A 17,812-nucleotide genomic window follows, 5' to 3' on the forward strand; every position below is an offset into this window, starting at 1 on the left:
AACTACAGTTTTCCATTCATTCATTTATAACATCGGCTGAGGCTATTTGGGAGCTATCACACCCACTGACACGTCATGATTTTACTGGTTAATACACAACATAATTATTTACAACTTTTAGATCAACAAAATGATACGTGTTGATATATCAATGATCCCCGGGTTTAAACCCTCTCAATACCAAAAGTTTTTTAACCAGATCACTCTCGTGTTATCGGATGGGCACGTTAAACGGTTGGTCCCGGCTGAAGTATGACAATCGTAAGGCCCATTGACGACTTAAATTATATATTCAGGCGGTGGGACCTTCCCGCAAGGGACTCCCCACCAACAAAAGCCATACGAATTTACTTTTTTATTAATGTGCGGTTTTCGCCATTTAGTCCAGTCACTATATTATACATTGGTGCATGCAATTTATATTGTAGTTCTGATTTTTCAATATATTATTTGGGTACATAAGAGAAGTCCAGAACCACTTTCTTCATGCAAGATTTCCTTGTGCTAGATACAGGGTGGCCGAAAAATCTCAGCTATTTCTGCCAAATCTCGTAATCGGACAAAAAAAAATTTGCTCAAATTTGATCAATTTTGATGAATTTTAGTTTTTGATCAACAATATCTTCCAATTGTTACCATTTAGATGTATAATTCAAAATCCCTCTGGGCGTATTTTTGTGCTCTACAATCTGAGATCAGGTAGAGCGCTCTATCTCATATAGATTTCCAGGTACACCCGACAACAATGCTCCTTGTATTGTGAAAAACACCTAATTTTCAGCTTCAACCATCATCAACTACATAGTCTTCACATTGATATTTCGCACAATGACATAAGTTCATAAGATTATGCTCTATGTTCTATGAGAATCACCCGATAGATGCACTTCATTTCAGTATTTCCTAGTGGAGAGGCGCGCTTAAGGACACCTCAAGGATCAAAATTTCAAATATTTATAACTTCTGACACAATGCTCAGATTTCATCGTACTACACTTCATTCTTCTCGGCTCGTCAAGGCGGTCCAAAATCATGCATTAAAAAGTCAAATTCGGTCGAAAAGTGGAAGATTTATTGTTGAGTGTCAGTACTAAAGCCCATATTCCAATACACAGAAAATATCTAAATTTTCCGGATTTATTTCACCAATCAAATCTCATTGTATGGAAATATTTTTTCATAAATCGTTTACAGCAGGTGAAAGAGGAAATTATATTGTACATTTCAAGATCAACTAATGATTTTTATAAATAAGGGGTTACCGAGATACATAGCTTTGAATATAGAAATTGGCCATTTTTTGTGTATTGCTTTAGTACACTCAACAATACATTTCCCACTTTTCGATCAAATTTGACTTATGATGCATGATTTTGGACCGCCTTGACGAGCCGAGAAGAATGAAGTGTAGTACGATGAAATCTGAGCATTGTGTCAGAAGTTATAAATATTTGAAATTTTGATCCTTGAGGTGTCCTTAAGCGCGCCTCTCCACTAGGAAATACTGAAATGAAGTGCATCTATCGGGTGATTCTCATAGAACATAGAGCATAATCTTATGAACTTATGTCATTGTGCGAAATATCAATGTGAAGACTATGTAGTTGATGATGGTTGAAGCTGAAAATTAGGTGTTTTTCTCAATACAAGGAGCATTGTTGTCGGATGTACCTGGAAATCTATATGAGATAGAGCGCTCTACCTGATCTCAGATTGTAGAGCACAAAAATACGCCCAGAGGGATTTTGAATTATACATCTAAATGGTAACAATCGGAAGATATTGTTTATCAAAAACTAAAATTCATCAAAATTGATTTTTTCTTCAAATTTCACTCATTTTTGAAAAATTATAACTCAGCACTCATTAGAGATAGAGAGTTTTGAATGATCTCATTTTTTTCAAAATTTCATAATCTAGAAAAAAGGCGAGAGCAAATTTTTCTGTCCGATCACGAGATTTGGCAGAAATAGCTGAAAACTGGGAAATGAGCCGAAAATATGAGGTATTTGGGCCATCCTGTATCTAGCACAAGGAAATTTTGCATGTAGCTGCGATATGCGCTTGCTAATACTTGTCGACTTGGACAATTCAATTAAAAATATGTGCTTTAAGATCAGCTTGATAAACTAGCCACTAATAATCCAAATATATATATTAAAATCTCTAGTACTTAGCAGATTCCTTTGTATCGAATATATATTTTTATCTCAGGGTGCAAGATTCGGCACCTGACGGAATAGGTAGAGCCATTCATCTAGTGAATTAGAGCTATAACAAACTATCGCAAATTATATTGCAAAAATTAAATATCATATGCATATGTTTTAATAGCCTAGATTTTATACTTCTTTGATCCAATAGAATTTTCTGAAATGTATTGATCTATATTTTTTCTTCAATAAAATACCTTTAATACTAATTTACTTGCGCAAGTATTACTCTTATTAATTCTTAATTTATGATAAAAAAACCCTTTCGACGAGCTAGCTTTGATTATTAGATTAATTCGAAGCACTAGGGCGCCCATCACTAATTCAATATTTATCACTCACGTGTCGAAAATCTTCTTGTAAGCCGCCGATGTCAATCCAACTCCATGTGGTCCGGGAATATGGTAGCCGGAACCATATCTACTAGTAAACATGGTTTAGCATTAAACGTAGATTATGCATAATATGGCCCCCAAGTTTTATTTCTGAATAGATCGCACTGCTGGCATTTAATATTTTATTTTGCCTGCAGTGCCAAAATTATATTTTTTAATGTCAAACTATTATTGATTATTTTACCTATAATTGTGTATGTAAAGTTTTCATTATGAGGTCCATGTTGAAAGTCCCAAAGACAAATTCAACAAAATTTCAAAGATGTTTCCTATTTCTTGGGCCAAAATTTCACAATATTCTACCAGATGAAATCAGAAATGAGAATAATTACAGACGATTTATCCGTGAAACAAAGAATTGGCTATGGCTTCATTCACCTATCGAACTGGAAAATTTTTTCAGGGTGGTGGGCTGACATGATTTCTTATCAATCTAATTTACTGTGCTTGAATATAATTATGTTTTCATTCTCTCCCCATTTTCCAGAACAAACACCTCATGACCTGTATTATATGACTTATATTGTTGACTTTCTGTTTTCTCTACGTTCTATATGAAGGTGTAAGCTTCAATAATTGATTTCTATTTGTGGTATTCTGTTATTTAAATACATAGACTGTTCTAAGTCTATGTTTTGAAATATGCTTGTGAGTTAATGTGTGTGTGTGTTTTCTTTTTTCAACTCCTGCTCTCGTACAAAAGCTTCGTGCTTTTTTGTTAGTGAAATTTATTGTTTGCTTAATTATTTCTTGACATCATCATCATCAGCATTTTCAATATTTGAGTTATAACTAATTTTTCATGGTGGAATTCATGTGTATTTTACATCAAATTATATTACTAAAGAAAAGTTCTTTTACTGATGATTTTTATGTTACAAATAATGTGAACAATAAAATTGATTTGATTTGATTATGGTTTTTATTGTAACTAGTAGGAACCGCAACCAAGATTGAAATAATTAATAGAAACTTAATACTATGCTATGAAAGTGAAGCTCACCTCAAATAATGGAGATCACTGATTTCTTTCATGCAGAGCCAACAGAACTCAGCCCCACAAACGGCACAAGTCATGTGGTTGCACGAACCGTCATCCATCTTCACTATCAGCACCTGACATCTCGGGCATGGTTTGATGTCATCTCCTAAATTAAATCATACTTTTCAAATTCATTTCATCAAATAAAATTTCCTAAATACATCAATTATTCGATTAACAATATCAAACATAAATTTCTACTCCTGCATTGGATTTAATATCAATATATCTCGAAGCAATACTCTGATGTATTGTGTGAGTTCAGATAAAAGTTGTTGTATTCAGTTGTCATGTATTATGTATAAAGTGTATTAAGTTTAAATACTTAGTTGGAGTTGAATTGTAAAAGTGGTATGAAATAGTATTGAAGTGAATGACATTGAATTGTAAGCCTTGTGTTTGTGTAATATGTGGGTGTTGTTTGTGGGTCTACGATAATATTGTAGATCTATTATGTTGACGATCTGACATCACAGATTTTAGTTCAGATACAGGTGTGGTGAATATAGTTCAGTAGTGTTGTACTATTTGTGTTTCTATGGTGTATTGTCATAATGTGTTATAATATTATATCGAGTGTTGTGTTGAATTGCTTTTGTGTATGGAGTTGTGTTTAGTTTTTTGTGTTGTTTTGTAATATGGTTTGAATTTATGGTGGTGACCGTATTGTGTAAGTTGAATCGTGTGATTCTGTTTTGTGTAAAGTATTAATGTGTATGTTGTTCTGTGTGTATTAAGTTAGCTTGAGTCTAGTGAAGTACATTGTGTTCTGTGTTGAGTTCAGTTTTTGTGTATTGTATGATTCTATTGAATTTTATTCAGTGAGTAGTATTGTGTTCATCATAATAACATAACCTACAGTGCATTTAAAATGAAGTTTTCTTCACTGCGGATGATGCTCACATGAGCGTTTAGCTTGTGCGGAGGTAAATTAATGATAAGGTCATATCTCCGGCGGGATTCGAACCCACGATCAGGTAGCACTACCAGATTGAACGGAGCAACGCCTTAGTCGTCCCGTCTAGCCTGGCCGGCCAAGATAGATTTAGTTCTTGGTTAGCGATGGTCATCTCCTACACCTGTCAATTAATAGGTGGCCATCTGTTATGGATGTGTTCTGAAGAACCAAATTCTCTTGATCTTGACCAATTTCGACATTTGATGGAAAAAATAGTTTTACATTTCCAGAGATTTAAAACACGAGCACATACTTAGTGCTATGAGTATTCCTGATAATAGAATATAAAAATGAAATTAGATTGATCAAATTTGGATAAGCCAACTACCAACTATTATAAGTCTTAGGCCTTATTTATATGTTGTATATATACAGATCCTGTCCGGAAAGTAATGTCAATTAATATTCTACGACGCGACTGTAAATTACAGAGTGCTGCGGCTGTGGAATAGTAGTGGTGGGGGATCTTGGGAACAAGGCCGACTACGAGCAATTCGTCTCCGCCCTGCCGGAGAGTTGCTACAAGCATTTCCGTGAAAATTGTTTTTATCCTGACGCATCAGAGTTCCGAATGAATATGAAACGGCTGCAGCGCTCTCTCGAGCCATGCAGTGTAATGAGGACCCAGACTTTATGGAAATGTAGTTGACCAATGAAAATGGGTCGTAGTCGAAAACCCAAGACTCATCTCCAGTGATTACAACTCCTACAGCCGCAGAACTCTGAATGAAAAATCATCAACATTAGTTTCCGGACAGAGCAGGTATATATTTAATCGAATATTAGTGATCAGGTCTTTGTGATTAGTGATTGTCTTTTAAACAGCAAAGTTTTGGCTGAACAAGGAGTCCCTTCGAGCATGGAATACATACTGTGTTGCGAGTCCTGGCTGAAGGAGATGGACGACGAGCGTACGTTGGGCGATCGCTGGGCGCGCGCCGCGTCGCACGTCTGGTTGGGGTGCCAGCCGGCCTTGCAGTGGTAGCAGAAGTACGAGTCGCAGCCCTCTCTCTCGCACCTGATCTTCGGGCAGCTCGCGCAACCTGCTGCTATTACTGCATAGCTGCAAAACAATTCAACTCATTACAACGTTTGTAACTTTTCCGTGCTGAAAATTCCCAGTTATAGAACCGGTTGCACAAACATTCTAAGAGCTTCAACCCTGATAAAGTGCTACTGCATAAAATTAAGTTATTGTATAACAGTATTAAAATCTTTATGGAATTTGATAATATTATACCATTTGATAAAACTATTATATCATTTGATAAAATCATTATAGCACACGGAAACTTTACCGTGTTGAAAATTCTCAGTTTTAGGATCGGTTACACGAACATTTTATGAAATTCAACCGTGATCAAGTGCTGATTAAAGATATCATCCGCTTTTCTCATTTGTTCTCCTGACATTCAAACTTCATTTAATCACGGTTGAAATTTAATACAATTTTGTGAGACCGGGAGTTAGTTTTTAGCATAACCCGACTTTACATAAGATTATCGTTGTTTATTAGCTAAGGGTACGTTTATGTCGGAGCTGTGATAAACGATCCTAGTAACGATGAGAGAAGCGATGCTAGTAGGGAGTAGCGCTCAGCTTCTATCGACTGTTCATGCCGACAGTTGTGCTTAAAGCTTGATTCGTGAGTTCATGTTTTGAAAAAATGCTATAATGAGTGATTCTGATGAAGATTTTATTTTTGCATCGAATACAGTATTTTTCTTAACTATATGAGAATGGAAATAGAAACTTTCGACTACATTTTGACGAGAGTTTCCAATAAGTCCTATCATGGCAGAGGAGCGATTAATGCTAACATTAAGGTAAGTAGGTTTATACAAAAAAGTTATATTCTTTGATAAAATAGAAACAATTGAATTTATTCTTGAAATGCATACATCAAGGTCTATATTATGTTTCATTATTATCATTGACAGTAAGAATTTTGTAATTGAATAAGAAATAGTTAATAAAGTAAAGAAAATGTCACTTGCTTACGAAACTCCACATATAAATCAACCAAATCATGAAAAAATATTGGTCCATGTTTGTACTTTGTAGTCTACAACTCGATACTAGCCTCGATACTAGCTTCGAAAATGGACCGAGCCATTATCGATGCTCTTATCGATGGTCAGGACCCAAGATCGATTTTCATCGCAGCTCCGACATAAACAGGCCTATTAGAAAGCACGTTGGTATTATCTACGCGTTGCTAGAATCGCAGCTTTTATCACTAATCACAGCTCCGACATAAACGTACCCTAACTTATAAAATATATTTATCATACTCTCCACTATGAAGAGCTTTAAATTCCCTATCGAAAATGATCTTGATAATATCAATAATTTATTGTTATCATTTCACAAGATACTCGTACAATTACTATTCGATCAAATAATTTTTAGTCACAAGTGAAACTCAGTGGAGTATGGAATTTTTTCAAGAACCATTACTGCGTATTTTAGCTATAGTGAGAGTCAGCATCCAATTAACAATAATTTACTATCCTTGTATGTCATAAGGCAAAGCATCTACTGTAACTCCGCACCGTTTCCAAATTAGCAATATTTGCATTGCCTATATAATATTGCAATGAATCGACAATAATTGATATTCAAACCATATACGGGGATGAATTGAATCAAGTCTATCTACTATAGAAGACGGTCGAAACGGGAACGTGGCAAGTATGCTCTCCATGGAATCCACTGACTTTAAAACGTGAATCTCACTAAGTAGTAAAATTCTGAGTCAAGTTTGTCAGAATAAATTTCTGAAAGGCCCTCTGAATAAATTTCTTAAAGAATATAACTCACTGCGAAGATAAATTTTAGATCGTAGTGGTAGCGTGGCTCACGTCCGGTTGTTCCAAATTATTTCCTTCGATTTAATGTAGCATATTCCTCGCCAATGGGGAAATATTAATTTAGCAGCTCATGTCTTAGAATGACTTCAATGAGTTCATGGAAAATTATTAGAGTTATTACATTTACTTGAATGGAAAAGGATTATAATTTGTGTCTCCTGGATTGGGCTGTGGTCTCTAGGAGTTGTGGCAGGCGAGTGGGGTGATTTTCTCTTTTCCTTTCTCGAGGGTACTTCCTTATTCCTAATTTACATAAAATACAAATAGCTAACCCTTTTGGGGACACACTGTCAATATACTGATACTGAAACTTGTAATAAGTGGATCTTATCAACTACAGCAGAGTTTCACATCAAACTATCTCCAGGTTAAATTTTATTAATGATATAAGTGATGCAATGTAAACATACTCTCCATTTCTAGCAGCATCATCATAATCATCCAGCTCATACTAGACTTGGAATTCATATGCTAAATGAGTTGTCTGCAATAGATTGAAATTGAAATGAGCAATAGTTGATTGAATGAGAAGCATCTACGTCAAGCAGTATAGTGAAGTCACTATACTGTAGTTCAACATTGATAGAAAATGGTGATAATCATATCGCATTCCATTGGAAAAGTGTTTCCTGATCAATTAATATTGAATTTAAATATAATGATAATAATTGAACGAGCGTAAGCGAGTTCCCACTTCTGACTTGCTAAAGGTCAAAGTCGTTGTCCGTCTGTTGTTTGTTCTGTTTGTTCTACAATAACTTAAAAAAAAATTGATCTCATAGAAAATTGAATTCATTGCAAGCAATAGCTACAGTTTTCCATTCATTCATTTATAACATCGGCTGAGGCTATTTGGGAGCTATCACACCCACTGACACATGATTTTACTGGTTAATACACAACATAATTATTTACAACTTTTAGATCAACAAAATGATACGTGTTGATATATCAATGATCCCCGGGTTTAAACCCTCTCAATACCAAAAGTTTTTTAACCAGATCACTCTCGTGTTATCGGATGGGCACGTTAAACGGTTGGTCCCGGCTGAAGTATGACAGTCGTAAGGCCCATTGACGACTTAAATTATATATTCAGGCGGTGGGACCTTCCCGCAAGGGACTCCCCACCAACAAAAGCCATACGATTTTACTTTTTTATCAATGTGCGGTTTTCGCCATTTAGTCCAGTCACTATATACATTGGTGCATGCAATTTAAATTGTAGTTCTGATTTTTCAATATATTATTTGGGTACATAAGTCCAGAACCACTTTCTTCATGCAAAATTTTCCTTGTGCTAGATACAGAGTGGCCCAAAAATCTCAGCTATTTCTGCCAAATCTCGTAATCGGACAAAAAAATTTGCTCTCGCCTCTTTCTAGATTATAAAATTCTAAATAAAATGAGATTATTCGGAACTCTCTATCTCCAATGAGTACTGAGTTAGGATTTTTCAAAAATGAGTGAAATTTGAAGAAAAAATCAATTTTGATGAATTTTAGTTTTTGATCAACAATATCTTCCAATTGTTACCATTTAGATGTATAATTCAAAATCTCTCTGGGCGTATTTTTTTGCTCTACAATCTGAGATCAGGTATAGCGCTCTATCTCACATAGATTTCCAGGTTCACCCGACAACAATGCTCCTTGTTTTGTGAAAAACACCTAATTTTCAGCTTCAACCATCATCACCAACTACATAGTCTTCACATTGATATTTCGAACAATGACATAAGTTCATAAGATTATGTTCTATGAGAATCACCCGTTAGATGCAATTCATTTCAGTATTTCCTGGTGGAGATGCGCGCTTAAGGACACCTCAAGGATCAAAATTTCAAACACTTATAACTTCTGACACAATGCTCAGATTTCATCGTACTACACTTCATTCTTCTCGGCTCGTCAAGGCGGTCCAAAATCATGCATTAAAAGTCAAATTCGGTCGAAAAGTGGAAGATTTATTGTTGAGTGTACTAAAGCCCATATTCCAATACACAGAAAATATCTACAATTTCCGGATTTCTTTCACCAATCAAATCTCATTCTATGGAAATATTTTTTCATAAATCGTTTACAGCAGGTGAAAGAGGAAATTATATTGTACATTTCAAGATCAAGTAATGATTTTTAAAATAAGGGGTTACCGTGATACATAGCTTTGAATATAGAAATTGGCCATTTTTTGTGTATTGGAATATGGGCTTTAGTACACTCAACAATAAATTTCCCACTTTTCGACCAAATTTGACTTATGATGCATAATTTTGGACCGCCTTGACGAGCCGAGAAGAATGAAGTGTAGTACGATGAAATCTGAGCATTGTGTCAGAAGTTATAAATATTTGAAATTTTGATCCTTGAGGTGTCCTTAAGCGCGCCTCTCCACTAGGAAATACTGAAATGAAGTGCATTTATCGGGTGATTCTCATAGTACATAGAACATAATCTTATGAACTTATGTTATTGTGCGAAATATCAATGTGAAGACTATGTAGTTGATGATGGTTGAAGCTGAAGATTAGGTGTTTTTCACAATACAAGGAGCATTGTTCTCAGGTGTACCTGGAAATCTATATGAGATAGAGCGCTCTACCTGATCTCAGATTGTAGAGCACAAAAATACGCTCAGAGGGATTTTGAATTATACATCTAAATGGTAACAATCGGAAGATATTGTTGATCAAAAACTAAAATTCATCAAATTTGATTTTTTTTCCTCAAATTTCACTCATTTTTGAAAAATCATAACTCAGTACTCATTAGAGATAGAGAGTTTTGAATGACTTATTTTTTTCAAAATTTCATAATATAGAAAAAAGGCGAGAGCAAATTTTTCTGTCCGATCACGAGATTTGGAGAAATAGCTGAAAACTGGGAAATGAGCCGAAAATACGAGGTATTTGGGCCACTCTGTATCTAGCACAAGGAAATTTTGCATGAAGTAATTGGTTCAGGGCTTCTCTTATGTACCAAAATAATATATTAAAAAATCAGAACTACAATATAAATTGCAAGCACATCCCCTTTTTTATGTCTATATTGACTGGACTAATTCATTGTCAAAATTCAAGTATTTGAGAGTGATCATTATCAAGCAGTTCGTAATAGAAAGAAACATTGAAGAGTATTCATTTTCTCTTGGCTTTTTGTGTAGTTGAGAAATTGATATTGTGGTAATTATTTAAATTGAATGAAAAAGACTAAGAAATTGTCAAAAAACCACAGATTTATCGATACTTAGATTTCCAAGTATCAATAAATCTGTGGTTTTTTGACAATTTCTTAGTCTTTTACATTCAATTTTCTCTTGGGACTCTGTATTGAAATCATGATCACCTTCTCATTTAAAAAAATGAATTTGGATTCTTATGAGGTTCAAAGATGTTGAAGCAACAGAGTAATATTTGAAGAGTATTTTTCATTTCAAATAGGATCCCCAATGAAACCTACTGTCAATTTTTTCTTGTAAGAGAAATATTTAGCTGCGTTTTTCATAATTTTCAACAACTCTGTATAATTAAAAGTTGCGTGTTTCAAATATTACAATACAAGCTCTTGAGCGAGTTCTCGAACACAGGTGGTCACTAGTTACTAATAATTAGTTGTAGGATTGTACCTGCAGTCGGGTGCCGGACACCAACGCGTGTCAGGGTCAACTGCCAACACTCTGCGCACCATGAAGTCTTCATATTTCTCATATTGCGTCTTGTCATTCAATATCATCCTTATATCTGCAACACACATCATACATCACATTAATCATGCACGCTTCAACCTATCAAACTTTGTAATAGATTCCAAAAAGTCAACTAAGATGATAAGATCGAATTAACAAAATACTTGAAACTATACGAGCGGAATTCCAAGCGTATAAAGACAATGTATCCCGTCAACAAGCGTTCAGTCGCCTCTATTCAGATTGTATAGGAGGGGCATAAAGTCTTATTAGAAAAGACTTCCAGAGATCCTCTATTGAGAACTAACAAATCGAATAGCAACTAGATGAATTATTTCAACAAAACTGTCTTTTTTCTTTAGGGCTAGCCTACTTTTGAATAATAAAAATAATATAAATCTGAGTACTTTTTAAAATTATTACGTCACTTAAATAATAATTAAATAATCAATTTAAAAAGGGTACTCTGGTTTATATTTTTATTTATTATTCAACAAAACTCTATGCTCAAAACTGGTTGAAAGATTCAAAGATGCGAGGGCTGCTCTGTGCGACTGTCGGTCTATAGAGTTCAGGCAAACAAAGTTGGGTTGGGAAAGCTTAAGTCAATCCAGTCTTATGCAATCAATCTACAAACATCATGAATAAAAAGTGACAGTATGCATAGTATATTACTGAAATTGTGAATATCAACTACAGAGGAGTCACTGTGAGAAGCGAAACCAGGAATTTGTTCTGATACTCATACAAAATTGTACCGCTTCTTATGTGATTTGTTTATATAATAATCGTCGAAAATTTTGACTGAACAATTTTTTCAGGTTCTATTCCAAATCGGTAGCATGATTAATATTGGAAACTGGTCAAGTTTTTATTTGAAATGTATTGTTAGTATGAAATTAAATTATAAATATTCTTTATTTAGCGGAGTAGATTCTTTATCATTGGATAGATTAAATTTCAACTACATAATGCTCAAAAAGATACCTATTTTAATCTTACTTAACAGAAATGCATTATTCTTGTTATGTAATACATGGAGGAAATACCAACACACTGAAAGAAAGATTGTGTGAGATTTTCATATATTCTTCATTCACGTTGTTTTAGTTATCTACCTCATTGGCTACTTTGGCCATGAGTCCAATACTATCAATACATTGATTTTTACTTTTAATGACAAAGCTGTTAAAACAGTTGAATACAACTATATTGACATATAAATCATCTGACACGCACGCACGAGCAAACGAACGAATACATTAACCACTTGTGGCTACTTGCAGATCATAAAAATCTGATCTATATTTCAACCTATTTTTACTTCTTGCAGTGAGTTGCATGTATCTAGATGATCTAACGTCATTATAACATCTAGTCCTAGTAGGTCGCGCTAGGAGTACTGTTATATATAGTACATTATAACAGATCAGTGGGGAAGTAAGAGTGTTCGCTAGGCCCACTCCAATCCTATGAAGGAGACAGAAGTGATAATTTCCGAGCTCGGGATTTAGCTAAGTTCTAGACTTTGAACAGCTGGAGTCAGAAAATTGACTTTCCGAAATGGGGCGTAGTCGTAGTCAACGTTTAAACTAAATTTCGAAAAACTAGAAAATTTAAGACAAAATAAAATAAAGAGAAAATAGTGTAAAGTTCCAGCTATTTTGAATTATTTAGGAATGTTTCATTTCGCCAAGGAAAAACGTTTCCAATTATAGAATAATGAGAAAATGAAGATTATCATAAAAACTACGACTACGCCCAGTTTACTGAGCATTATTATTACCTTAGTACTGAGGTTTATTTTTATATATGTCAGAGTTTTTAGGTTACACCTGACCTGATGGGTCTTTCAGAGCCTCGGACAGGACCTAACGACTATAATAAGGCAGCCGGGATGACGACTAGACGTGTCCATCCAAAACACAAATTTATTTTTACTATGTTTATAAACCAAGGCCCAGATGATGAAAAGACTGACCGTTGGGGTGCATAGGCTCAGAGCACTCAGGACAAGCGACTCCTATCCTGGACTCAGATATCTCGATGCGCAGATACTGCTGGAAGCAGTCGTAGCAGGACCGGTGCGGACAGGTGCACAGCCGAGGGAAGTACTCTGACGGCAGCTCGGCCAAGCACAGTGGACACTCCACCAGGCCACCCACATCACCGCTCTCACTCTGCAAACACAATATTTATTTATTTAATCATTCAGAATTACACAACTTACAGAAAATTACCACAGGCTTATAAGCCCAAAACGGTTCCAATTCTAATTTATACAACAGTCCAAATGTAGCTAGGTTATGTGTCACTTAACATAATATAATCCAACATTCAAACAAATTCAATAAGTAGAATGTTTAAGCAGTGCGAGTTGCTTGACACAAACTGCTCTAATGACGACCTCCTCAAATTCAATGACAAAGCCCTTAGGGTGGCTAAATTTTGGACGGGAAATAAAGTATAATGGTTACGGCAAATAGTTACAATACATTTATGAAACATGAAATAGTAGTGATAATAATAGATGACCTCCACATCACCACTCACTGCCAATCTGTTTCACCAAATGGTCCCAAGTGACTGATTGAGTATTATGCTTGAGGGATTTTTGCGAGGAATGAACGGATTTTTACCTTTATATATTTCAAATAGCAAGAGAAGAGAATTAATAATTAAAGTTTTGACATTCCTAAAATAGAATGAAAGCCCGCATTCATGTAAAGCCTTTAGTTCATTCTTGAAAAAATTGCCAGCTTCAAAGACATTGATTCTGTGATTTAGTCTGTTGTCAGTTGAGAACTTGAGATAAACCTAAAAGAGGCGATGTACAGCTTCTTGTGTAGGAATGAAAATCCTAAAATAAGATCTATTATAAGAACTAACCTAACCAAGTATCTTATAACCTACTATAAGACTTGAATTTTAAAAACACTTATGGAGTGAAATGCACTTAAATTGGTAGTGACAATCGGTTCGACCTGTTGTGGGTATACAGTCTCCGATCGATCAAATTAGTTTGTATATTACTTTGATCTTGTTTTGGAGCGTTTCTATGTTTTTGCGTTGTTGATATTGGAGATCCAGTATCAAATAAAAACGTTTGAAATTTTCACAACCACATATACATTGAAAAATTAAAAACCTAGTTTTGGATGCTACCCACCATGAATGTAGTGGGTACACTTTAGTTTAATAGAGATTGATAATGGAATAGTGTACAGTAGACTACAGTTTACTAGAGATAGTGGCGAAGAAACGGATAATGTTGAAAAAGAATCGTGGCAGTGACGATGTGTAGAAGTTTCATCATCTCATTCCAAAATCTTATCTTGGTCTAAATTGGAATTGGAGTGTTACACTCTTAACAAACTATACTATAATTGAATAGAATGTACAATGTGCAAAAGGCAAGGAAAGCATAGTTTCCCATACTCTTCCAACATAAAGTTCTCATAAATTCATCATGATTATCGATAAGACTAGACGTTTGTGAACAGGTGCAACAAATACCAGGACAAAACCCTGATAACAAAAAGTATGTCATTCGTGTAGAAATAGAATTGTGTGAGCAAATCGATACTTCAACTACCTGCGATAATTGGAGCATACTGTTAGTGTGTTCACAGCAGTTTCTAATTAAAATTTGTAGCTGTCATTTTACCAGAGAAGTATTTTAGTTTCTACATGCGATTTTATGTTTATTAGTATTATGTTTGTGATGTCACATTCAAGTAAAACATGTTAATCATGACAAATGCATAAATTTATTCATGTCTGGGCTTATTTTACACACATCAATCGTTACGGATTATGTATGTACAGTTGCTATTTGAAAAAGTTATTCATTATTATGTCGTTTTCTAGTTATTTCTTGTGAGTGGTGGAGTAGATATATAGCAGAGAGTAAAAACATTACAAGATTTCAGGAATTTAACACAATTTTTTCAAACTTTATGTTCGGCTCAACAGCTTTCTGAATTATGAGTCCAAAGAAACTTCAATAACCGTCTATATTAATTAACGATTCATAACATCAATATAAGCTGAGTTCGACTGGATGACTATTAGCCACATACAAAAAAAATACTATAGAATCGTCTGATTGGTTGCTGGACATTTTTCAGTTCCATTGAATAGTTAATATCGATTTTTATAACATCATGTATATTATGTGAGAATAGAAAATAAATTTGATTTGATTTTGAACCAAGTCGAACCCAACAAAGTTCGATCATGAGAATCGTTTAGAAATAGCGCCCAAAACTCAAGCTACAAGTTGAAAAACTGTTATTGGTGAATGGTCAGATGTGAAATTGATTAAATGATAGTCTAGATAAATAATATTAATGATAATAATTCTAATATTCTCATTCAGACATATAAGACTTGACGTTGATCAATAATTTAGAATTGATCTCGCACGATGCAAGAATAACTCTCCAAGATTGGGTGTTTTTTTTCTGGATTATCCATGTCCATGTGAGCTTTTCTAATGAGAGGACAACATGATGCAATAAGCAAACAACCAATCTCTTGATCAGCTGTGTAACCACTACTACGATTACAGCTAGATTCCATAAAGGTTAATGGCGTCTCATCCTCTTCGACTCTCGGAGTTCTCATATTTTTACACTTTGAGATAATAAGTAAATACTACTCCACCCAAACAAAATATCAGTTAACTAAGACTGGGAGGAATATGTTTGGTGGATTCCATATTCAATCATTGATATTACACACTCAATGATGAAACATCATCACATTAATAAATATAACAATAATTCAAGAAATCCTTACCTTTGCGACAGACGCTTTGCTAGAGCTACGAGGCAAATCGCCTTTCTCCATATCACGTGATTGGCCGGCTTTTGCATCTCGTGCCCCAGCTGAAAAAATTAAGAACAATTAAAAAAAAATAATAATGAATTCGAAACGCAATAAAAGTAAATTTAATCAGAACCTGTTCACCAAGGTTCAATTTTTTTGGTTGAAAAGAAGGTAGAAGTAGACACACTTTAACAGTTAATTTGAATGCCAAATATTTGGCTTAAACGCTATTAATGGTCATAGTTTTATCCTAAGAAACTTCTTTTGGTATGAGTATACCATAAGCAAATTTATGCTCATTTTACAGTCTAAACAGGGGACTTTGGCAATTCACTATAACATTACCAGCTTGATATACACTTTTTATCATTCTTTCATTTTCATTACACATCATTAAATTAGATTCACTTCACTAACATTAACTTAAAATTTCCGAGTAAATGTGAAAGCATGATTACATAAGGTGATAAAATTATGCATCATTCTATCCTAGAATAAAATAAACACAAATTGAATATCAAGCTCTCAATTATTGTCAAATTCAATTCAATTTCACAATTTTAATTTTAATCAATGTCCAAGGAGAAACCATTATGATAGATGGTTACATAGACTGGCATACACTGTAACTCGTTGATAACAGTTTTGTATTGATGAGTTCTGCCTTATATTCTTGTTCATTAGTTATCTGCTTCACAAATCAAGTCCGGTTTTGCATTGAAATGACAATTTCATATTTGACAAGTACATATATTGTTTCTATTGCGTGTATATTATATTATGTATATTATCATATTAAATTAAACAACTTCAATTGATTCAACCACTTGATTATCAAATTATTTAGAAACTAGATTATACTACTATGAAACTCCATGAAAGTGTAAAATCAGCAGCCTAAAATATATAGTTTGATTAGAGCAAAATTATTAGTAATTGATTGACCTAACCAATATTCATTCAACTACATTATATTGATCCAACCAGACTATACAGTATATATTATCTCAAGTTTCAATACTTGAATTACGACATAGCAGTCTGATTTCTATGTCGTATTTCAAGTATAGAAAAGTGATCATTAACAAGCAGTTCGTAATGGAAAGAGTATATATTTCACTGAGTTCAATAACTAACAGGATGTAACTCTCCAAATACAGCTTGGTGAGATATAGTGATATTTATCCATAATAGAACACTGGAATATTGTCTAAATATATCACGATTTTATTAAAAAGTTACAAACATGTTTGAATACCTATGGTGCCATATTCAGTGTTACAAACTTTAACAATTCAATGGATGTAACTCTCTTGAGGCAGCAGCTTTTACCCAATTTTTTGAAATACCTTTAATACATCTGTGCTCAACTTACTTCCAACCTAACAAAGCTGGATAGCACCAGAGAGTACTATAGAATCTAACATACCATTTAATTTCTATACTATCTGTACATATAGAATATTACATTCTGTACTCTCTGGACAGCTGATTCTATACTCTCTGGACATATAAAGTATTACATTCTATACTCTTGAGATATTATATTATAGAATATTACATTCTATACTCTCTGGACATATTATATTATATAGAATATTACATTCTGTAACCTCTGGACACTCTGGACAGCACCTAAATCTTGTTTGGATATCAACTTACTACCAGCTCAAGGAAATTAGACGGAGCCCTTGTCAGGCACAGTAGCATGGTTCAACTCCAAATGATGGTATTATCTAGTTCAGTTAGAAGACCTACGGTATTGGTTTTGTTAATTTGAGTTCAGGTTATTATTCAGTTCAGAGAGTGTGTGT

At 34.2% G+C, this 17,812-nt stretch overlaps 1 protein-coding gene across 2 annotated transcripts in view; it reads right to left on the reverse strand.

Annotated features, from left to right (window-relative positions):
- The window catches only part of LOC111045130 (E3 ubiquitin-protein ligase RNF19A), a 145,438-nt gene that overhangs the window by 62,741 nt on the left and 64,885 nt on the right, over positions 1-17,812 (reverse strand). For both annotated transcript variants that reach the window (XM_039435784.1, XM_039435791.1), the window contains exons 3-7: positions 15,969-16,057; positions 13,147-13,345; positions 11,106-11,220; positions 5,481-5,671; positions 3,612-3,756 (exon numbers count right to left, since the gene is read on the reverse strand). In XM_039435784.1, the coding sequence (XP_039291718.1) occupies positions 3,612-3,756; positions 5,481-5,671; positions 11,106-11,220; positions 13,147-13,345; positions 15,969-16,057 (739 nt within the window). The remainder of the gene's footprint in view (positions 1-3,611; positions 3,757-5,480; positions 5,672-11,105; positions 11,221-13,146; positions 13,346-15,968; positions 16,058-17,812) is intronic.

Source organism: Nilaparvata lugens, chromosome 1 (genome assembly GCF_014356525.2).
Source record: "Nilaparvata lugens isolate BPH chromosome 1, ASM1435652v1, whole genome shotgun sequence".
Lineage (NCBI taxonomy): Eukaryota > Metazoa > Arthropoda > Insecta > Hemiptera > Delphacidae > Nilaparvata > Nilaparvata lugens.